This window comes from Rhinichthys klamathensis, unplaced genomic scaffold (genome assembly GCF_029890125.1).
Source record: "Rhinichthys klamathensis goyatoka isolate OS25496 unplaced genomic scaffold, OSU_Roscu_1.1 h1tg000407l_1, whole genome shotgun sequence".
NCBI lineage: Eukaryota > Metazoa > Chordata > Actinopteri > Cypriniformes > Leuciscidae > Rhinichthys > Rhinichthys klamathensis.
The window spans coordinates 1312654-1337935 of record NW_026606908.1 but is presented as its reverse complement, the minus strand read 5'-3'; the positions used below and the strand labels follow the sequence as shown (position 1 = coordinate 1337935).

Below are 25282 nucleotides of genomic sequence, written 5' to 3'. Positions count from 1 at the left end.
ATAGTAAATCATAATTATGACATACGTTTTTATTTTTATTTATTAAATTATGACGGTTTTGTCATTATTGACATTGGCGTAATTGACTTTTTATCTCACAAGTTTGGGCTTTTTGCCATGGTTTTATGTCATCATATTTTTTTTTGTCTTAATTATTTGTGACATATTATGTCACAATTTTGACTTAATTCTGACTTGTGTTTTTCTTATGTAGCAGAAATGGGCTTCCGTGCTGGTAATTTTTTTTTTTTTTTACCTTTATTTTATTATGTGCAAAAAAATTTTTTTTTCACATTTTTCCCTTACACCTCTTTAAACATGTGCCGCATGCATTGAAATTAATATGATATTAATACATGAGTGGGTCTTAAAAATTTACATTGTGTATTTTCTGTAATTCCACCACGTGCCGTCATACACCGCTCTACAAAATCAAGGTTGCAGATCTACAAAAGCTTCCAAGTGACGTTCTGTTGCACTTGTCAAAGCAAGGAAGTTGAATGGAACACAGCATTAGCAGGATCGATCTGACACTTGAAAATGGAGGCATGAGACCTGAGCCGCCCCATCATGGGTGAGGCATTCCCGTAATATTGATAAGTCAACACAGACAGTTGACTCGTATTGATTTGTTTTGGACCTTGTACAGTGTTTCTTCAGTGAGATGGACCGTCGAGTGAATAAACTTGTTGAGGGGTTTGGGTTGCTGAAGGTTTAAAAAATAGAGCATAGTCGGTCTGTTTATTCTGAAAGTAGAGCTGTTGTACCATGTCAGTTGTGTGGCATCTGCAGGAACCTCAACCTCCACTCTCTTATCTCCATTATGTCTTTCACGAAGTATCATCCTCTAAAGGCAAAGTCAGATTGAATATAGCATATAGAAATAGGATTCCGGTTCCATAAGGATTATGTGTGATTACACCTATGTGTGTAGAGCAATTCTTTGGCTTCTTTTCTTGCCCCGTCTGATTTAACGTCTGTAGCCTGACCTTCACAGCTTGCAATCACTTCTTGAAAATCAATAGCTCTGTTGCTGCTGCACCGACACACACCAAGAACAATCGTGTATGTGCGAGACGCAGAGAAAATGCCCAATCTCACCTTCAACTTTCTTAAACGTGTAGTAAAAAGCAATTTCACCTCTGTTAGAAGACAAGAAAAAGCATTGCTCCTCCTTCTGTGCGCTCTCAACACAAGATGATCTGTCAGAGTGCTCCTTCGTATGAAGCATGTCATCATATCCAGCTCGTTTAAAATGCTCTCCGAGATGACTAGCACTGGCACTGTTTCTCGTGACAGGCCAGCTCCGAGACATACTGATGGGCCGGCATTGTTCTAAAGGTCATTTAGCAGAGCAGCGGTCTTCTCTGGCTAATGATGTCATAATGAAGGACTGTGTGGGCCAGCGGTTAACAGAGTCAGACAATAGGCTTTTTCATTGCCAGGGTTAGCTCGGTGTGCCACTAAAGAGACGACCGTATTAAACTTAAGTGAGCAATTTGAATATTGTCTCCTTTTGTGGCAGATCTATATTTTATGATGTTCTCTGTTTCTCTGCCTATATTTCTTCTCTTAGTTCTCAGATTGATTTGAACACAAATCCATTGTATTTTCTTGTGATTTGACCTTTTAGTCACTTTTGCATGTCCTTTATAACAGTATCACTCATGTTGTCTTGCCTTGGAATTTGTAATGCTCATATTTTGCTGCCTAATTAAGGCTTTATTCCCATGAGAAAATAATTTCTTCACTACAGCTGTTTACCTCAGTTAGATCAATAGCGCAGCTACTGTAAATGCCTCAAAAATCAGAATCAATACCACCAACTTTAAACACTTAACAGCCTGTTACATCATTCAACTCTTGGTTACACGCTGTTTAATCCCAATTCTTTGCGTAAATAAAAGCTTTCTCTGATCTGTTTTTCTTTCTGAGTACCGACCCTGAAGTGTTGCATGCCACTGGAATTTAGAACAGTTTAGAATACATTTAGAATCGATGTGGGTTTTTTATTCCTTTATTTGCAAGTAGTCTATTGGACTTGCTATGGTTTTGTGCATGTTTTAACACAATGGGAGTAAATTATTACTATAATTAATACTTCAACTTAAACTAAACATTTTTGGAGGTCATTTGTTGTGATTTTTTTTTTCTGTAGCTTGGTAAAATTTCAGCAGTTGAAATTTGGAAGAAAATGTCAAATGTCAAACGTAACTCTTAAACTTAGTAAGGAGTTTGGTCAGACTCAAAACAAGATTAGGTCAGCACTGGATTTCATTGAGGACTTGCTGACCTAAGGGCACTGAACAAGACTCAAATCTAATATTTTTGGCAAACTGGAAAGGTCACTGAATGAATTTGAAGGACTTTTTTTTCTGGTGAATGGATTTAAATAATTAGATTTCAAATATAATTGCCTCCAAATGAATCTTCACAGACATTGTCTTACACATAATTGAATCTTTTACACAGTTGGGATTCTTTCATTTTGTTAGACCATTTTCCTTTGAGATTGATGGATTATTAAATACATCTCCAACTGCAAAACTTCTTGGTGCATCCTTGGATGCTTCGAACGGATTCTTCAGAGTGAATGTTTTCCAAAATGTAATTTAACAGATTTGTGGTTTATAACTAAGCTCTTGGTGATATTTGACTAACATCACAAGTAACTCTATAAACCTGAAGTTCTTCATGTATGTCTTAATTTATAAAAGAAGTGTGTGTGCAAGCCAATTCATTTAATTAAAGTAAATGTTAGCTTATAGATGACTTGATCATCCATACAATATGCAAGTATGTGTGCATAATGAATTAATAAATAAATATTGCAAAATACTAGCACAGCTAGTTAGGCTAGACACAAATGTGTAATTTAGGGCACAATGAGAGACGGACAAATAGGAAAAGAATAAAATGATAGGAGTTACGAGGAGGCATAAGCAGGGGGTTAAAGAGAAATAATCACTTTCCAATGAATAGGCCTCCTCCCAAGTATGAACATATTAATATTAATTGCTGCATTCCTCACTCAGACAGCACCTTTATTTGACCTGAAAATTACCGCCCCACAAAATACAATAGGGGTATTCAAACATTTCCCTTCTACAGATTTTCATTTTGAGGCCGACAAAAGAGATTAGAGAAAAAGGTATTTATTCGAATTTAAGAGAATTCTTTGTGACAGTGTGAAAAAGACTTGCCCTCATATCGTTCCTAACCCATATGACTGACTTTCTTCTGTAGATAACGAACGGAGATGTTTGACAGAAGGTTGGCACTGCTGTTTTTCATAAAATGCAAGTGAATGGTGACCACAGGCTATCAAACTCCAAAAATTAAATAAAAGCACTACAGATGTATCATAAAATTAGTTCATACAACTCGTGTGCTGTTTTTCAAGTCTTTTGAAGCTAAACAGCAGCTGTGTGTATGGATCAGGGTAACACACTGAAAATCTTTCCCACTGCCATAGCTCTCAAATGTAATTCATGTAACAAACCAGTGACTCTAATGAAGCCGTTCTTTTTAGTGTATCAAAAACATGTAGTGCAACCAATGTAGTAGGATTCTTTTGAGACCCGTTTTTTGAGTGAATCAGTCAAAAAGACTAAGAAACTAAACAAAATCAGAAGTTGCCATTTAAATGAATCTATTATTACTGAATCAACATTAAAGGACAAGTTCGGTATTTTACACTTAAAGCCCTGTTTTAAGATCGTTTCTGATGAAATAGAACGTCTAAGATTAAAATTTGGACACATGCTGCTGGCCCGAGAATTTTCGGTTTCTGTGGTTGCACCCCCCCCCCCCCCCCCCCCACCTCCACAATGGTTGCATAGGTGCACTGGAACAATCCTTCCTAAAACGCATTAAACTTTAGTTTACAAAGACCTGAAACTCACCAAGTGGTCTGGGATGTTCACTGATATGAACATTTATCGTAGTTTTTGTCCGACTTGGGGCAAAACTACGATAAAACCTGTTGGAAAGCATCTTTTGCAGCGATTTTTTTTGTGACCATATCAGTGAACACCCCAGACCACTCGGTGAGTTTCACGTCTTTGTTAACTAAAGTTTAATTCGTTTTAGGAAGGATTGTTCCAGTGCACCAATGCAACCATTGTGGAGGTGGGGGGGGTGCAACCACAGAAACCGAAAATTCTCGGGCTAGCAGCATGTGTCCACATTTCAATCTTAACCGTTCTATTTCATCAGAAACGATCTTAAAACAGGGCTTTAAAGGGGTCATATAATGCCATTTTTGTACAAGCTAATATGATTCTTTAGGGTCTAAATTAAAAGTTTGTAATATACTTTAATTAAAAATTCTCATTAGTATTGTAAGAAAACACTTATTTTACCTGGTCAAAAACAGCTCTGTTTTCAGCACGCCGTTTCAGTGCATATGACTTTAAATGATCATGAGCTTTGCTCACCCCGCCCCTCTGTTCTGTGCGTACACGTTTGTAACACAATACTATAACGTGTTGTTCATTATAAACGTGGGATTATGAATTATATGGAGAACGTCGTACATAGAAAACATGCAGTAATGTACCCTGAGTGTAAACCTTTGACTCATTGTGAAGCGATTTGCAAAGATATAAATATTAATATAAAGTTTAATAAAACGTTACACTCACTTCAGTTGTTCTAGAGGTTCAGCAGGAACACGAATATCTGGTACCGATTCTTTATTCAGGAGCAGCTGCTTAGCAAAACCAGCTTTATACTGATCCTCGTTTATAAAGCAGTCTGGTGTGTGAAATGATTCGCGCAAACATGAAAGCATTGACGTTGCTCGTGGGGAATATTCCCTTCGAAAACAAACTCGGCCACTGCGTCTTCAGCGGTTCGGATTTAGGAACATTAAAATGACTGCTGTGTTCGTTATTACACCCAAGAACAGAACCCCACAATCGCTTAGACGCCATTCTGCTCATAGACAGTGCTCCAGCATATCAACAATGACCGCGCCGGTCCGCGCAGACTATGATTGACAGCTCTCACGAGCGAGGGCGGGTCTGTGTTGAAACGCGCCTGTTGTTGAAACAATCGCGGGAGGGACGTCCGACCGTGTGACGTCACACGGTCGAACGGGTCTGTGTTGAAACGCGCCTATCAATCAACAATCGCGGGAGGGGCGTCCGACCGTGTGACGTCACACGGTCGAACGGCTCGATTTGAGGCAGGGGAAAACATATAAGGAGATTAAAACAAAACCACTGGATGGATTTTTATCATTATATGATGGTTGTGTACAGGCACTGCCAACACACATTTCAGTACAATCACCTTGAAAAAGTGCATGTACCATTATATGACCCCTTTAAGGCCCTGTCCACACGGACACGGGTATTTTTATAACCGTGACTTTTTTTACGCGGTTCGGCCGTTCGTCCACACGGAAACGCACTGAAACCGAACATTTTTTAAGAAACCCCTGCCAGGGTGAGGATTTTCAGAAACGTCGGTTACAGTGTTGTCGTGTAGACAGTGAAACCGGGGTTTTTGCCTTGCGACGTCAGAGTGTGCGCCGGTATCCGCTGTTTTTGACATCAGATTTGCGCTTCTGATTGGCCAACGTGGCTTTACGGTTAAGGGCTATATCGCCGCCTGCTGGCGTGGCATGCTCTTGATCGCGCTTGATAGCGTGTTTTTGCGTTTTCATGTAGACGGAGAACGAGCATGTGTGGACGGGATTTTTTTTAAAAACGCTGTAGGAAAACTCCAGTTATAAAAATACCCGTGTCCGTGTGGACAAGGCCTAAGTGTAAAATACCGAACTTGTCCTTTAAGTTGTCTATACTTCCAGTATAATACAAAATGGACATAAATTGCACAAACTCTAAATGATCTAAAATCTAAATGAATTGGAATTAGATCAAAATCAAATCAAGATGTGACATCATGAAATATGAATTGATAACCACCCCAAAATTCTTAAAAATAAAACAACTTGCCTTACAAAACTATCATATGGCTTTAGATGATTTGGAATATAGCTCAAGAGTAATATTAACCACTTTTATTTAGCTTTTTATTAAGTTTGAAGCTCAACAGCACTTCACTTTCACTGCATGTAAACAATCCTCCTGGGTTTCACAGAAGAATTAAAAACATTCTTATTTTGAGTTCCTTTTAAAGCTTTGAACATTATGCAGATGTAATCAAAAGGTATTATTTTTCTATTGTTGCATCAAACATTCATTTTGTTTTAAACCTCTCTTGAGCATCTTCATCAGATAGACTGCGTTAAAGTAGACACTGCCAGGGGCTGTACACCTCCACCGGGGCTCGGGCACGTTACTAACTCCTGGTCCTTCAGCTGCTGTCTGCTGACTTCCGTAATCGCGTATGTATCTAAGAAACGCTCAAGCAGATTTATGCATTCAATTTGAACTTCTTAAATGGAGAATCCCACGTACCCTAGAGCAGTTTTCCTCTGGGCCGAGGCATTTGACTTTATCCGTACCTTTTATCTGTTGCTGAGAACTCCGAATCGGCATTGGGGAGTGATATGCGGTTAAGGAGAGAGAGAGAACGCGAGCATCAATCCCTAAAGTAATTATCTCAGCTCCTCCTCATTCCAAAAGGCTAAATATAAGTGAAGTTTTTAGCTCCCAGTGGCAGTCATGTTGCCTTTGATAAACGGTGCGACTATAAAATGTGGGTGAGAAAGCCAGTATGTGTGTTTTAGTGTATTCTGCGTTCACACAGCCTGGCTTGGAGTATAAATTCTCCTGCGCACAGTCCGTCTTTCTGCCATGAACAGTCGCTCGCACGCACACACAAAAGCAGATACAGATAGGCGCGCGAGTGTGGTTGTGCTAGATTGGAATTGTCAGAGGTGTCACATTAAATGTGCTATTATTAAGTCCAGGCTGAATTTTATGGCCTTGCAGGATCGTAAATTGGTTGGTCAGTCCTTTAAATTACGTATCCATCGAGCGATGTGTTCTATCCGCCCTCACTTTTCTCCTGCTTTACTTTCTCTTCCTCGCTCTCTCTCTTTCTCCCCTCCCTTTTACCACGTACAAATACAAGAGCTTGATCTTGACTCTTTGGCCCTGGTTGAAATGGATGGCATGAGTGTGACGGGACGAGAGGAGTGCGGGATGTTGAGAGTAGCTGACATCCGAGTTCACAGAGGCGTTAGAGGTCACTGTGGCCCCTGGCCAAAGCCATGACCCTCCTAAGGGAATAACAAGAGAGCCTGTCTCAGTATATCGATCAGGGGAAACTTTAACAGGAGCTCTAGTACCATTTAAAAGTTGAGAAGTCTAAAAATCGGGACATTTCTCAATGGCCTTTGAATGTTTTTGTTGAGGAAAAATCTGCACTTGCAGTTGTGCATCAGAAAATCAATGTACAATACAGAATTAAGTGATAGCATGGCACGCTTTACATCTTTTTTGGACATTACCTTTCACGTAGTGTGTAATATAGCTGTTTGAAACACTGCAGACCTTTTATATACACAAAGATCAAAGTGCACGACAAATGGAGTTATTCTCTCCCAAAAGAAAGAACTGATTCGGAACTGCCTTAAATGAGTCATCAGTAATTCCAGTCTTACTTCCTGCATGAACGTACAAAGTTTTGTAACAAATTTGCATAATGCCAGCCTATGGTCTTCATTGGCTGCCCACCAACAATGTCTACTTTGACCCTCCCTCGAACACTGTAGTTGTAGCTGAGGCCTTAAAAGAGTTTGGTTTGTGTTGTTGAAATGTTGAGAAGACTGTGTTTTCTTCACTGTGAAAGCAATTCCACTTTGCCTGCACTTTCAAAGGATGAGGATTTGTACTTGGGCTTAAATTGATATGGTAAAACTGGCAGCATCCTTACTGTTCATATCACTGTATATACAAGTACTGAAGAAGCCTCCGGAGCTGAAATTCAGATATGGTAATGGTCATTTAGTTTCCCACATGCGTTGTAACTGTGTTAGACCAGTCAAAACAGACTGGGCCATCTGACCAATCAGAGCAGAGTAGCCTTTCGGAAAGGAGGGGTTTAGAGACTGAATCCTTGATCGAACGGTTTCAGACACTGTGAGAGCAGACGTGATGCTGCAGTGTATATAATAAGTAAATGTACCTGCATTTTGAGCTTGGATGCATGTAAACCTATTGTAGGACACCTTCAAAGCATAATTAGGAACCTTTAAAATAGCATTATAGGGCACTTTAAGCGCTGTGCATTTGATTACAGCTCTCATCTGTATTTGATTCTTTGAAGCTCAAGGACTTTGAGATGAAGTGTCTTTTATAGCCTAATATTTGACTTAAACTGACCTTGTCCCTCATCTCTTGATTAGATGTATTGATGATGACACTTAATTAAAACACACTCTGGGTGAATGGGTTAAGCTGACAAGGGATGGATCAATAACACCGATCAGAGAAATTAAGATCTCAGGCTCTCAAAGGAGAGATAAAGACTGTGTTTAACAAATTAACATAAGAACTGAGGTGATAAACCAGTAAAAAAATCATTCAATTATAAGCACTTTTCTCTCCTTTGAGAACTGGCTAGCAGAGCGCAGTCAGTAAAAAGAGGGCTACTCACCATAAGACAAACATAAACAGACTTTCCTGATCCAGTTAAGGCACTTGATTATTGCACTTAACTAATAAACAATAATAATAAACATTTATTTGTATAGCACTTTTCATACATGGAATGCAACAAGTGCTTCACAAGCAAAATATACAATTTCCCACAATGTCAATAATAATTTGTTTAAAGGTGCTCTATGTAACTTTTCTACTAAAATGAATCCTTTTTTATTGCCTGTGTGTGAAGGGGTTGTAATCACACATTAAAATGATCCACTTGTCGAGTTTTGCTATTACCTCTGAAGGCCAGTATTCCTATTTCTATGTGAAGTCTCCGGGTCGGATTTACCGCGAAATCCAACGGATGTGACGTGCATGCGCGCTCCCGAGGCTCTCTCATTATATACAGTCTATTGTAGACTGTCAGGGAGTTACGTCCGGTTAAAGGCGCACGTTTTTCGGCTTATATCTCAGTCAATCTTTGATCAATATTCCCAAGACTCTAATCGTTCGTAGTGCTGGACGGGGCCTTTCGAACGAGCCCACCCCCGAGGTCCAACTCGCCCGGCTCCCCGAGTTATAGCCGTTCGAAATCGGGGGTCCCAGCGAACGGCGATCCGGTAGGGGGCATCCCCGAGGCCCGCCACTCTAGCGTTCGGGCAAGGGTTCCCCTGGGACCTCCTCCCCCGAATTTGAGCTCTCTGGGTCTTTGCGTTCCAGAGATACGAGCGATTTTCTTCTGAGATCGTGACGTCACCGGCGTCCGCAATTTTGCAGCGCGCCCGATTGTTTTCTGCTAATATCTCCGCGAAAACACCACCAAAAACTATGGAACTTATATGGTTCTTTTCAGCTCGACTAGATGGTCCCAACGAGCTCGGTGCTCGCTGAATCCGTCTAGTATTCGCCGAGATATTTGCGTAATAGACGGTATTGTCTATGAGTTCGAGCACGAGCGCTCTTGTAAAATTTGGTTGCAATCTGAAACATCACCACTAGAGGCCGGTAAAAGTTACATAGAGCACCTTTAATAAAAGGTTCACAGTGTAAAATAAAGAAGTTGGCAATACAGTTTGACCTCAATATCAATATAAAATTATAAAATAAAACAAAAAATGTATATATAAGAGAATGATGAGATTTATGGGTAAATCTAAAAAACCTTCTGCCCTTTCGCTTTTTTAATAATGGGAAATTTAAGATGCATGAAGGGGATGTGCTTTTTTATGTATCTTATGTGATTTATTTTTATACAAAATATTTTTATATAACTTATCATATGCATTTTTTTTCTCCCCTTAAACTAATTTATTATTCAGTCTTTAGACTTTTAAGCAGTTGTGGAATTATTTGGAATTAAAAATCTGTTTACTTTTTAGAAGTTACATGTCATATTTTAGTAAATGAAGAGCTGCTTTCTTTTTCCAGATGGCCACAGAGGTGTTGGAGGATCTTCTAGAGGAGGATGACGAGGTTGTGGAGGTGTGTGTTTTTAAAAAAAAATCTTTTTAAAATGGTATTAGTGTTGTTACTCATTTCACAAGTTAACCAATTATAAAGAGTTTGATTAATCTAATTAAAACACATCAAACTGAAATGATGAAATGTTAAATAAATGACTTATATCTTATAAGATATTTATTTCCAGTTGTTGTGGTGTGGTTGTGTATTATCAGGCCCATTCTACAGGCTCCAGCTGGTCGGGTATTTGACACCAGCATTTGATGCATTGCTCACTGTCTCAGACAGCTGGATTCTTAATTTATGGCGTTATATCCTGCTGAAATAGTAGTTTGTTTGTGTGAAAATGCTTTGGTCTTCACTTTACTTTATTAGCTAGAGAAATTACGAACACAATGCTAGGGTGGCTAAAACTGAGATACTTATACATTGCTATTTGATGGACCAGCACACACACACACGCACATAGCACATTTTTCTACCTCAACCCAATGCCACAAATTATGGTGATGCCACACAATACATTAAAAAGCATTATTAAACTCGAAGGCATTCAGATATTTTCTTCAGACTTGATTAAAAATAGCATATACAGTACAAACATCCTGATGTTGATGCATAATTAATGAGCCAAACTGAAGCCAAAAATAAATTATTAAACAAATGAATATGAAACTTACTGTAGTGTGTCTTTCAGAGATTAGATTTTTTTTTTATCACCTAGTCCTACTGGCTATATAAAAAAGGATAAGTCCTTTGATATGTCAGAATCGGGACTGGAACGTTAAATTCCTTTGATTGCCATCCCTATACTCTCTGAAGAGTCGGGACTGAGGTTTACCGGTCCACTCCCACACACACACACACACACGTATACACACACACCCACACACTCTTTCCCTCTAATAGATATCTGACAGATTGAGAGCGCTTACAGAGTGTTCTGAACATTCGGCTCAGGAGAGTCATAGAGTGTGAAACAGGAGGAGACAGAGAGAGTGGGAGTGAGAGATGTTTGAACTCTCTGTGGTGTGTTATTGAGACATCAGAGAAGGGTATAGAGTGTAACAGTAGGTGATAAAGTGAAGAGCACTTCAACACAGCACAACAAAAACATGCACACACACTCTTCCCCACAGCCCATTTGTGTCTGACTTCCCTTAGTTCAATGTTCTCATTTTTCAGGATACAAACAAAGCTGCCCGATTGTTTGTTTCTCCCTCTCTGTTTGCCGTAAAATAAGGTTATTTTAATCCTGCCTGAAATCAAATATTTATAGCACTGACAGAGTGCACGGGAAGTGCTTTAGGTTTGTTTTGTTAATTACAAGTGGCTGACTGACTGTCTCATGTTTTTGCAGTCTACTTTTAGATCTATTTACTGTAGGCAAGAGTGGGGTAATTTGTGCCAGATTTTACACAATTAATGCAAGAGGCCAGCACTTCCAAACCCTGATCCTGGAGTGACTCCAACACTGCTCAGTTAGAATCATTGGGGAATATAGGAATTATTTACATTTCAAATAAAAATATGAATACAAATGAGAAAGAAAAACAACATACTAATGTATAATCCCATTCCATTTATAATCCATGTGTAACACTTATATAGAATCCCAATCCCAGTTTGCTGCACATTATTCCCATTTTTTAAACCAGCCACAAAAAAGGTTTTAATAATCAGAATATGTTTATGTAGTGCAAAAATAGACAGCATTTTGTAATAGTAATAATATTTCTGCTAGTATTCCCTGCATTTGAAGGCAAAGCTTATACTATTATTTGAACCACAAGCACAGTTTACCCCAAAACATCTGACATGCTGCAAACTTTACGAATTTTGGGAAAAAATATTCTAAATTTGCAATTTATATATATATATATCTTCTCTTCCTTTCTCAGGTGTGGTATTTGTTGGGATGGCTGTTTTATTTGCAGCTGGATAAACAAGACCTGACAAACAACAGTGTGAACTTCAGAAAATCAGCCTGGACGTACCTTAGCAAGGCCAAAAAGGTAGAGCTCGCCTCGCACATATACACACGCTGCTCTTTTGGAAATGATGAGGCCATCTGATTTCATCATAGCATAGTTTTCATTCTCCCCCACATACAGTACACACACACACACACACACACACATTTTCTACCTGGCTGATTTCTCCACTCCTCCCTCGGTCCCTTCTCATTTTTTCCATCTGTCATAGCTCTCTCAGCATGCCGTCAGCTCTTTTTCTACTGTGAAATTTCTCGAACTCTGCTGGTGTCCGAGCGCTATAGAAATGGAAAATGAAAGCCAGAGTTTGAAATAAAATAAGAGAGGGAATAGCTTGCAGGGTGAGGTATGAAAATATGTATAGCTCTTTTGTTCTACCAACCCCTGTCTTTTTCTTCTTTTTCTTTTCTTTCTCCTCCGCATTTCCATCTCCTCCTCAGGCTTTTCACTGTAACTTGACTTTGGTTCTCTCTGAGGAAACCTTTGGTCACTGCATGTAGTCTTTTTTGTTTTTCTGTCTCTGCATCTCTCGTTTCTAATAGATTCATCGTCATCTGTCCTTCATTCCCTCTGATTCACCTTGTAGCCTCTCATTTTCTTCTGGAGAGGAAAAGACATGCCTTACTACGTCCTTGATGATCTAGTGAGCTGAATTGGGAAGGCCCGGCACACACCTGCTGTCTCACATATAGCTGTAGATCCATATGTCTCTCCTTGAGTCTCTGAAGTACTGACTTTCATTACTTAGTTATTGCAGAATGCACTATTGATGGGTAGTTATGGATAGCCAATAGGAAAGCAGGAGAAATGTATTTCAGTACTCTTATCGATCCTAATGGCTTTTCAAAGTCTCAGTCATGTAATCTTTCAAATTAAAACAGCCAGATGAGACGTAATACAAACTCTGACCCTGTCTCAGCACCTAACACTTCATGTAAAAATAGTAACCTAAAGTATATGTTTCATTTGTAGATATACAAATGGAGAAGGAAATCTGAAAAATATGTATTATGTATTTCCATATTTATTTATGTATTTCTTTGTCCTATGGGATAAGATGGCATGGTTTTTAATGCATGGTCTTTAATACTGTGGGTTTGTTTTAAAAATAAAATAAAATGTAGGTTATGTTTTATATCAACATTTGAAAGAAAAATATAATAATCCAATTAATAATGAGCCCATGCTATTTTATTTCAGAGTCGTTTAATAGTTTATCTCTCAGACCACTTAATCCTGAATTAGTTTATAAGGTCTTTGGAGTTTGTCTGCTGTTTAAATCTGTGAAGAAAAATCTGTTTGTGCTGCTCTATAAATTTTTTAAAAGGGAATTTGAGAGCAAAAATTGGCTCATGATCACAAAATATGTAAATAAGACCTGAAAGTCACACTCTTGGCTTTGGTTCAGACTTGTGAATATTTAATTACATTCGCTAACGTCTCAATTATTCATCTGCTCTTTAATCAGTGCCCCATATCGCCAAGCTTTTGTTAGCTGTGTCATTAATATGGCCGTAATAAAGCAAACAGTAATTATTTATTAATTAGCCTTTTAGAAGGTCATCTCTCTGCGCTATGAAATATACTGCCAGTTATGACTGAGCTAGACTAATGTTGCTAGTATAATGCTTAGTATTGACAGCAATAACCTTTCAACTTTTTAGTAATACAATTGCCTGAACTGTTGATTAAATCTGGTGATCATATAAATTTTCCATCCTTTGGGAATAACATATTTCAGTAGCATCATAGAGAGTCTTATTTTGTGCACCATTGCTTTACTAAACCTATTAAAACAGAAATACGTTTCCATCTTCGGTAGAACTCAAAAGAAGACATTTTGGGAAAAAAAAGTATTTGGTCCATGCAGTGGGTGTCAGAGGGGTCCAATGTTAGATTGAAGTTTGAACATTAACTTTTATTACAAAAGTAGTTGAAACATCTAAAAAATATATTTAAGGAACGTCAAAAAAACAGGTATATAAAATGTTGTCTTAAGCCCTATTCAGACAGAACTTGTTTTCCAAACGTAGTTTGAGTTACAATTCTAATCACCCAACGTCTGTGATTTCATGTACCAATTCGGACAGGACTAACACCTCTGTGTTCATTACAGAGGTGGGAGTGTGTGTTTTCTAGACGTGGGCATTTTTTAAGTTTATAGAAGTGGCTGTTTGTAATAAACCCACATAAGTGAGCATAGACATCTAGACAAGTATTACCTGCATGACACTATTATTAAAATCTTTAAATATTACATATTTTTTTAAAAGTCTTCACAGTTTCCGCGATTTGGCTCTATTTATTAATTTTGTACTTGGATTTTTTCGTCGGATTCTATCCATGTTGAAATGGATGCATGTGGAAGATTGGTGCGTAAACTGTAGCTCAGGTAGATCAAGAAACATGAGGAGAAGCTGTAGGATAACATAACATCAGAAATCACAGACATTCGCATTTGTACAGGATTAGAATTCTCAGAGGACTGTTGAGGAAAACAGTAGGTCATTTGCTCTGTAATTTTTACTGAGGTAGTGTGAGAAAAACACAGACATGGCAGATTCTGACGGGATTTTCTGAATTTCTCTAATGTCCCCCTGGAAAACTAGTCCCGTCCAATTAGGGCTTTATTCTGAAAGATATAGTTACGTTGTTAGCTGTTGCTCAAGTGTTGTGGATTTCAGCTCTATAAAGTATTTCCATCTATTTTTAAATCTTCAGTTTTATGCTTCTGCTTTAGTGATCATTAGCCAGTTGTGAAATTGATGGCTCTTGAGCTAATCTCTTGATTACAGTCTCGATTTTTCTCCTGAATCGATTGATTTCCCCTGCTCCTCTGATTTTAATTAGCTTGTGGCTACTCTGCCTGTAGCGGATTTGTTTTCTGTGTATGCGCTCATATTGCCGTTTTCTACCTTCACTCCACCCTTCCTCTCTTCCACTATCCGCTCGTTCTTCTGTCACACTCTATGACTTCAGGCAGGGTTCAGATTCCACTTTAGCCGCTATTCACCATTGATTTTCTGCCTTCTGCTCAATGTCCAGCTCTTTACACGTCCATCCCTTAGCACCCACCTCCCCTCCCCATCCATACCTCACTACCTCTCTTTTCTCTTTCTTTCTCTTGTGCCATTCCTCACTACCTCTCTTTAATCCCTCTATTCTTTTCTTTCTCTATTTCTTTCTCTTTTCTGTCTCTATGTACTATACCTGCAATTAACATCTGCCTCGCTGATTCAATCGCAAGTGGTCAGCCGAGATCTATTGCTGCTTATTCCTGGTGTTAAAGGATTAGCTCACCCAAAATTGAAAATTCTGTCTCCCTCATGTTGTTCTCATATTCCAGACCTTTTTTTATTTTGTATTTTGAGATAATTGTATGTTACTAATTAATATTTATGCAATATGAATACTACAGTTTTTTTTTTTTTTTTTTTAATTTTCTAAAATTAGTTTTCAATTAAAGCTGTATTTCATGTTAAAATTGAGACAAGGCCTTTAAAATCCAACTTTTGAAGGCAGATTAGTGTCATCTGGTGGGAGTAAAAAAAAAAAAAAGATTTTTAATGCCATAGTGTAACCACTAGATTACTATATACAGTAGCTCTATATAAAGATGCTTGTACATAAAAACGTACTTTTATTTAGATTCTCAATACGACTTTTTGTCAAGATTTAGATTTGTTTGAAATTGATTGATTTGAAGTATCAGTTTTTCCAATAATTTTACTACAGTCAAACCTGAACACAGAGAGATATTTTGTTACATGTAACATCAAAATGCATTTCTGATTACCCTCGAATGGGATTTAGTCAAATCACATCTTTATTCTTTAGTATTTTTCTCCCTCTTCCCATATGTCAGTACTTCTTATTTCTCTCCATCAGCTCTTTCTTCCTCTCTTCATCCCTCAGTACATCTCTTTTTATTCTTCATTACCATCCCTTGTCCTGTATTGATCTGGGCAGTATTGATTGAGCTTTGAGTGCATGACCACATTTCCAGCCATTAATAATCATACATATAATGATTTATCATGCTTACTATGCTATGATGCATAAATGGTCCAGCCTCTTGCTTTGTGAATAGACAGTCACACTTTATCGATCCTCGAGGGGAAATTACAGAAAGAAAAATTCGGAAGGTATTTCATCAGCTTTTGTTCTGTTTGGAAGTAATAGATCTTGTGTGTCACAATGTTACTTCAGCGTTAGTAAAGCATCTCGTTCAGCCATGGGTGCAAAATGACCCGTTTTGAGCATCTCATTGCTCTGTCTGTAACTTACCATTGCAGCTCTTGAAATCGCCTCTAGCAAGACCCATGAAAAACACTTTCACACCGTGACACCTTTAATGTGGCCTTGATAAACTAATATACACAGCTGAAATATTTTTGTGTTAATGTGCATAAGTGCGAGTGTTCACGCGCTTTTCACATTCCAATCAAACAAACTATGTCTCAGGTCTGCTATTTTTTTCCAGTAAATCTGAATGAATATAACATTCCTGGAAGAGACACAAGTATGTTTTTAGACATGAATGAGCCTTGTCCGGTGTCTTTATGCAGATTTTGTCTGTGATTTTGTGTGTATTTGTATGTTTTTCCACACATGTATTTTCTCAACTCTGTTTATATGTGCAGCAGCTGTGTTGATAATGCTTTGTGTCATTTCATTGAGTGCAGTAGAGATGAAGACATCTGATCCCACAGCTGTCTTTCACATACAGTACACCAGAGCATTTGAGAGCAGGCGATGTGAATCGTGTGTTTGATTGCATGTTTTAGATCAAAGCCAGCTATTAGGTGCTCTCACATTGTTTACAGGTTTTACAATGCAGGGGTCAAATGTCAGTATAAAAATATTCTAGTAAGTGCCACATCATTTTTCATTATGCAACACAGCACAAGCAGACGTTTCGGCCGTATGTATATACAAAGTAACTTTATGACATTCAGCTGCAAATCACTGTTTGTGTGAATATAGCTTAAATACAGTAAGTGTAGTGTATTAATGTGTCAATGTGTCTTCCTTAAAAAGCCTGGTCTGGACCTCTTTCATCCACTAGGTTCAAGATCGTTTTCAAGAACTCTCCAATCCAATTTGGTCTTGTCAATTATCTTTTATAATCAAGGTTCAGAAAGCAGGTGGAATTGTAAACCACCAGCAAGCAAATGTGATTAACTGAAGTGTCAGCAAACAACAACTAAGGAAAGGTCCGCTAATCTTACTTATTTTTATCTTGTATTGATTGCTCTATTTGTAGCATTGCTTTGTAGGTGTTTGTTCTTACCCGTTTTCTTTTCCTCAGGTCTAAACTTTTTGTAATCATCAAAGCCCATGTGTTCTGACACTACCTGATCCCATTTTCTCTCTCTCTCTCTCTCTCTCTCTCTCTCTCTCTCTCTCTCTCTCTCTCTCTCTCTCTCTCTCTCTCTCTCTCTCTCTCTCTCTCTCTCTCTCTCTCTCTCTCTCTCTCTCTCTCTCTCTCTCTCTCTCTTCCCTCTTTCCCCTATCATTTCCTCTTTCAAGTGTAGCTATAAAGGAGACGTACCCAAAAAATAATCAATTCTTTAGTATGTAAAATCATCATAAAATGCTCTGTAGGATTTTTGTGCTGCATTATTGTGTAGACGTTTATGAAAGTTTTGAAAAAAGTTATTATAGGCCTACACTTTTCTTATAGGTTGTGCAATATTTGAATTCTCAGTTGTAGATTGATGCTTTATACATGTACTCTAGAAACCCTTCCGGTCTGTTTGCTTGTGTGTTTGTGCTCCCAGTCGAGTGAGAGCCGCAGAGCATCTTTTGTTCAGTGCCTATGTGTGTTTGTTCTTTTAGCTCAGGTCTGTAGTTTGATGTATTAAGAGCCGTTCTCATCTCTTGAGACATAGGAAGGTGTTATCACTGTGCTTTTAGAGAAATCATTTATTGTGGACACGAGCACACGCGGGATTGGAGGCACTTATTTATCCTTAGATTCACACTGAAAACGCTATCCTATCTTTTATTATCACTCTTTTCGCACTCATATTTTCCTGTTTTGATGCACAGAAGTGTTTGAAAGTTGACCTTTTTCTTTGATGTTAGGTGTGGGTGTGTGATTAAGAAAGTGAAGAACCAGGGCAGTGGGAGTTATGGATATGCGAGTTGTATGTTAAATACTGAAATCTGTTTTTCCTCCCGTTTAATGTAAATACATTGAAAATGAAATAATATTATTATTTATGTAATATGCTTTACTTGCTTTATACCATTTGTTACAACAAAACTCTTTTGTAAATCTGTCTTTGTAGGGTCTTTAACTATATGTTGTCATTTGAGCACCAGTCAGTATGATTTGGATTTCAGTGCAGGATATTTTGCTACACCAGTAGGTGTCTTTTTGTGTTTTATGAATGAATCATTTACTCATGACTCGGTTTATTCGGTTTGTTCACCAACATGATGTCACGTTAGAATCAAGAAATGAAATGGTCCTTCGAGGCCAAACTCGAATGCTTTTTGAAATGTCTGATTCGTTCTAGTGAATTGGTTTGTTCAGATGATTTTTTCAGAAACATTAAAAATTCAAATCCCTGCGCAGAAGTACTACATTTTAGGTCTTATATTCTTAAATTCAGACTGCGAAATCACAACTTGGGTAAACTTTCTTTTGCCATAGGTTAGTGTCGCAGGAAACACTGGTGTATGCCTCAGAGGGAGGAAAAGAATGTGTAGGTACGTGTGTGTGTGTCTGTGCAGATATAAATGACTATCTGTCAGCTGGACAGTAAGGTCAGTTGTGGATCATGAGTCAGTTCAGCCCAGCAGTTCATCAGAGGAGAGATGTACAAAACGAGAGGGAGAGATACGGCCTGAGGAGAGTGATTTAGGGACAGGGGGAGAAGTCCTTGATGGTAATCTGAATGATGAAAGAAGGCAGAGAAAGAGGGAAGGACAGACACAAACACAATCAAATTCATTACTTTCAACACACAAATGCACACTACACCGGACACACACACACACACACACACAGTGTATATGTGTCAGGTTTTGTCAGAATTCTGAGGGTCAGCCATGGCTAATACTGTATAAATATATGTATATCTGAATTTATTTATCTACTAAATGAAGAATTATAGATCTAAATAAAACAACATAAATAGTTATATTGATAATAAAATATTTTCGAACTTTAGAATTAGGGGCTAGAAAAAATCATTAGCTCAGTTTAATATCCCTGCCATGACAGAAACAAATGACAGAAGTGTGTGTGTGCATGTTTTTCTATCCTGGTGGGGACTTTAACCTGAATGCACACAGAAATTAAATTGAGGTCCCCATGAGGAAACAAGCTTATAAATCTTACAGAATGATTTTTTTTTTGAAAATGTAAAAATGCATAAAGTTTTGTGTAATGGGTAAGTTTAGGGGAAGGTTTAGTGTAAGGGGATAGAATATAGGCTACCGTTTGTACAGTATAAAAATCGTTACGTCTATGGAGAGTCCCCACAAAGATAGCGAACCAGTGTGTGTTTGTGTCTGTGTGTGTGGGTGGTTTGGCATCAATATTTTTTTTGTGCTGGTTCCCAATTGAGTAAGATGGCCATAGCAGGAGATGACAGACTCACTTCCACACACACACACACACATAGAAATACAGCAGTGGAGAAGTTACACGTAGAAGTAGTCTTGGATTAAGTGGAAGACACTTTTCAGCAGTAGCTATCTCTAGGAGGAACATTTCTGCTGTGTACACTTTTGAGAGCTTATTAAAGGATGTAAAGATGAGATTTGTGGAAGGTGTTTTGGACACTGTGTGTGTGTGTGTGTGTGTGTGTGTGTGTGTGTGTGTGTGTGTGTGTGTGTGTGTGTGTGCGCGTGCGTGCGTGCGTGGGGGGGTGTAACTCTTATCAGGACTGGAGATCATATCTCAGTAATTACAGGGTGGAACTCCAGATGGTGTCTGTCGCTGAGGTAACACATTCGAGGGAGCGCCGTCCTCCTCTAGATTGATTAAATAACCACCACTCAGATCTGTGAATCCAAAACGCTGGAGCTGTGGCACAAGTGTTTCTCAATTCATTTATTTACTCGCAGAGGGGTTGGGCGCAGTGGTACAGGGTCATTCTCTTTATGCAGTGCTTTTTTTTTGTCTCTGCGGAAGATAATCTCAGTGAAATTGATTCCAGGAGGATTATGGGTTAAGTTTCAAGATATATTTACACAAAATATTGCAAAAAATGTAATATATATTTTAAGGTGATTTAATTATTTTCCTATGTTTGCAGATGCTGTATGTCATCGTACTTAATGAAATTCTGTCATAAAAATAGCAAATAAAATATCTAAAAAAAGATTATCTTTGAGGTCTGTTTATTATCTGTTTATATCTATCTATCTATCTATCTACCTACCTACCTATCTGCCCCGTTGCTTTATTTGCCTTTCCATCGGTCATTCTATTGCTCGTTTTTGTATATATACAGCACCAGTCAAAAGTTTGGAAACATTACTGTTTTTAATGTTTTTGAAAGAAGTCTCTTCTGCTCACCAAGCCTGCATTTATTTGATCAAAAATAGAAATGACAACAACAACAACAAAAAATACAAAAAACAGTAATATTGTGAAATATTATTACAATTTAAAATAATGTTTTTCTATTTGAATATACTTTAAAAATAATTTATTGCCTATGATGCAAAGCTGAATTTTCAGCATCATTACTCCAGTCTTCTGTGTCATATGATCCTTCAGAAATAATTTTAAAATGCTGATTTGATACTCCGTTATTATCAATGTTGAAAACAGTTGTGCTGCTTAATATTTTTTTTTGGAACCTGTGATACTTTTTTCAGGATTCATTGAGCATTTATTCAAAATAGAAATCTTTTCTAATAATATAGATCTTTACTATAACTTTTTATCAATTTTACACATCTTGCTGAATAAAAGTATTAATCTCTTTCAAAAACCTTTTAAACGGTAGTGTATATTGTCACAGAAGATTTATATTTTTAAAAAAATCCTGAATCCTAGAAAAGTATCACAAGTTATATAAAAAATTAAGCAGCACAGCTGTTTCCATCATTGATAAGTCAGCATATTTGAATAATTTCTGAAGGATCATGTGACACTGAAGACTGGAGTAATGGGTGATGAAAATACAGCTTTGCATCATAGAAATAAATTATATTTGAAAGCATATTAAAATAGAAAAACATGGCTAAAAGACTAGAAAATGTCTTACCAAATATAGTGGACTGTGATCAGAATGGATTTGTGAAAGTCCGTCAGGGATTTCACAATGTACTGATGTTGTTTCATATTTTACATTATAAAAAGGGTTCTCCAGATACAGCCATTTTATCTATAGACGCAGAGAAGGCCTTTGATAGGGTGGAGTGGCCTTTCCTCTGGGAGGTTCTACAAAGGTTTGGTTTTGGGGAAGTATTTTGCTCATGGATTAAGTTATTGTATACACACTCTACAGCAGAGGTTCTGTCCAATGGAATAATTTCAAGGCCTTTCAAAGTAAATAGAGGCACCCGGCAGGGATGTCCTCTGCTCTGTCACCACTTTTGTTTCTCCTGGTAATCGAACCACTTGCTATTGCAGTACGAGATGAAAGCAACATTAGTGGATCGGCTCAATAACACACTGCATATCCCTATATATGCAGATGATGTGTTATTATTTCTTACAGAGCTCAGCCAATCTATTCCAGCTTTACTCAATCTCATAAAAAGGTTCGGGAAATTTTCTGGCTATAAGATAAATCAGTCTAAATCCTCTATTTTATTTCTGAAATCAAGAGGAAAAGTCAAAATTATCATACTTAACTTCCAGTCTTAAAGCTGCAGTCCTTAGCTTTTTGGGGGTTAAAAATTACCCAAAATACATATTTGAGAAAATACATAACCAGCCAGTGTTCAAAACTCTCTGCTTGCCTTAGGCTCGATTCAAAGCGGTAAGCTTGTAATAATGTTTTTAATTCCAGTGGTACTGGTGGATTTCCATGGGAGATTCGAGCATGTCTTTGCGTCATTACGTCACATCTGTACACATAAAGAAGGAGTCTCGGCTAGTATAGGCTATATTGCGTGTGAGGATGCTGGAGGTGGAGATTTATAGCCTTTTCTCACAGCACTTGATATAATTAAACTTATCAATTTGATGGCGGATCCAGAAAGGTTCAAATGACAATCACCGGTGACAACTGGAGACTCACCCACTGTAAAATGCAAAAGACTTCGTTCGGACTTCGGAGTGGCTACAGAAAAAAAGAGACTGCAACCGGACCCATGTGAAAACAAGGATACATATCGGAAGGACATTACATGTAGTCACGCAATGCTGACGTTGTTAATTTGAGAACAAAGTATAATTTGCACAGTTTTGTGTGATATGATAAGCGATTTTTAGATTTAATCAGTGCGATTTACTGCAATGTCAGAACCAGAACAAAAGTGGATGTTTCTTACTTGTTGAGATGACATTTTCCGTTGAAAATTCTTATGTTGGTCATACTTCCAAAAATAATAATCTGTGATTCTGAATGACAGTATCCAGACCGGTGCGGTGACTGACAGCCTCACACTCTCCTCAAACATTGTGTTCATCCGCGCTGTGCCGTGTCGAAGTACAACTCGCGTAAAGTTGATAATTCTGCGAATAACTGCAATTGCAGATTTCGAACAGAGATGGCGACAAAGAAGAAAAACTGCGGACTGCAGCTTTAACGTTACAGATTCATTTACATACCTAGGTCGCATTAATATATTAAAGATGAATATACTACCCAAAATAATTTATTGTTTCCAAAATATCCCTTTGCCCCCCACTACCTCATTTTTCACCATTCTACAAAGAATGTTTATCCAGTTTATTTGGAATTATTAAACATCCAAGAGTCCGGACATCTTTGCTTTACCTACCATACGATAGTGGAGGATTGAAACTCCCAAATATTCAATCATTCTATTGGGCATCCCAGTTAAGAGCGATAATGTTTCATTTTTCGGCAAGTGCTCCTCCTAAATGGCTAGAAATAGAAAATGTATTTGTGAAATCGAAGATTCCTTTTAACTTGTATCTTTATTCAGCCAATATAAAAATATTACAGAGAAATTTGAGTGGAATATCATTTAATCCAATAGTACTGAACATGATTAATGTTTGGGGGAAAGTACGAATTCATCTAAAGGAAAAAGAGTGAGTCTCTATCTATATTTAGCCCAATATGGGGGAATGATAATTTTATACCCGGTCGAAAGGATTTAGGCTTTCGACTCTGGGCTCAGAATGGTGTGTGGAAAGTTAAGGATCTATACAAAGATGGCGTTCTAATGTCATTTACTGATATTACTGACAAGTTCAAAATCCCTAAAAAACATTATTATAAATATTTGCAAATTAGGAATTTTATACGTACTGCCCGGGGACAAGGACTTGCTGAGCCAGAGCTAACTAATCTGGAGAAATGTGTATCTAAACCAAGCCTTGGTGGAGGACACATATCTTGTTGATACAACATGTTATTGTTAGGTTCTCAGGAGTCATCTACATCCAGACTAGCCATGTGGGAACACGACCTTGGATTGAAGATAGATAAAGAAAAATGGGAGCAAACATGTGCAAAAGCCCAAACACAGACAGTTAACAGCAGACTAAAACTGTTACAGTACAATTCGCCTTTGGCTAAGCCACACCCTAGAATGTAGATTGACCAATCACAGCACAGCCATGAACGAGCTCCCACAGTAGTCCGACACTTTTTCACAGCGCTCCATTGACTTTAACACAGGCGTCTCATATTTTTGGTCTCGGCAGGCTATTACCGTCGTAGTTTTATCAAAAATATGGTTAAACGTTGTGCCTGGGGCATTTGTAACACAGATACGCGTTTCCCAGAGAGGTTGGAGGGGGGGTGTCCGTTTTTTTCCCTTCCCAAAACCGAAGTCAAATCCTGACAAGTGTCGTCTAGCACACGCTGCTAATAAATACAACGTTATACTCGCGTAGTCCGTTTGCTTTGTAATAACGATTATAGAAGTGAATAGAGACCTACCCAGCTTTGTATGAACAGTGTTGCTCAGTGGCGTAACTATCGGTAAGCAGGGTACGCGGTTGCTTACGGGCCCGGACCAATCAGGGGCCCGCTTGACTGGAAGATATTGATTGACAGCCGGGGCCCCCTATCGCATATTACTACTTTTAGTTTGATCGCATTTTACTTTATCACGATTTTGTTTTAAATAAATAATGACAACAACATATTTTACAGATCATTAAATACATGTGTGAAACGAACAATCATGGATTTTGGTGTAATTTGTTTTGAGCTGGGACTGGGGAATCCCCGGGTCGGCTGTTTAACGTTACACGCGCACGCCACTTCATGCGTTTTCTCAGATCGGATAGCTACTGATTTATCAAAACGATTCCATTTACAGCTGGTCACATAAATGTGTTTTTGCAAAACAGATATAAATCCGATCTTCAATTTCCGCGCTATATGCAGATTTAATAGAGTTCACGTCACCGAAAGCAACAGATAAGCTGTATTTTATTGATCATCAGCTAAAATTTCTAAATCGAAGACCGCAATTAGAGAGAGCGGCAACAGTACTGGTAAGATCATTTCGTTTCTTTACTTTTAATGAAGATGATTGTGTGTTAAGCGAGCGTCTGCGACTTACTTTCACTTTGATTTGCGATAGTTTGTGCGTTGGCTTGATGAATAGATGCTCATCTGCGGTGATGCGTGTTGTTGCAGAAGCGTCGTCATATCTGACTATGACATATAGCCTATAACACGCTCTCACACGTTTATTTTTTTTAGCATTTTTAGAGGAGTAAAATTGACATATGTGGTTTCAACAACCAGATGTATTTACACTTGTCCCGTGTCGTCTGGAATGCGGCCCAGACCACCTCCTGAAGTGGTTTGAGCGACCGGATTCAAATCCGTCTCGAATGCGTTTCGAAGGGAATTTACACCTGGTCTTTTCACGATCGGATAGCTATACGATCACAGAAAAAGCATGAAGTGGCCAGGTGTAAACAGTTCCTTGCGTATTGCATGCAAAAGCCTACTCGTGGACATTGCGTCATCACGTGTTGTAGTAGGGGGCCCGCCTTGATAATCCTGCATAAGGGCCCGGTGTTGGCTCGTTACGCCACTGGTGTTGCTCCTTGATATTGTTAGTCCCAGCCTCCGTCTCGATTAGTAGGATATGCGGTGGTTCATTTTTTGACTGTGACCGGTATGC

At 38.3% G+C, this 25282-nt stretch overlaps 1 protein-coding gene across 1 annotated transcript in view; it reads left to right on the top strand.

Moving 5' to 3' along the window:
• Positions 1–25282, top strand: part of si:dkey-12j5.1 (uncharacterized) — a 91844-nt gene that overhangs the window by 63274 nt on the left and 3288 nt on the right. Inside the window, exons 9-10 of the mRNA XM_056234862.1 lie at positions 9996–10049; positions 11930–12043. Coding sequence (XP_056090837.1) covers positions 9996–10049; positions 11930–12043 — 168 coding nt within the window. The remainder of the gene's footprint in view (positions 1–9995; positions 10050–11929; positions 12044–25282) is intronic.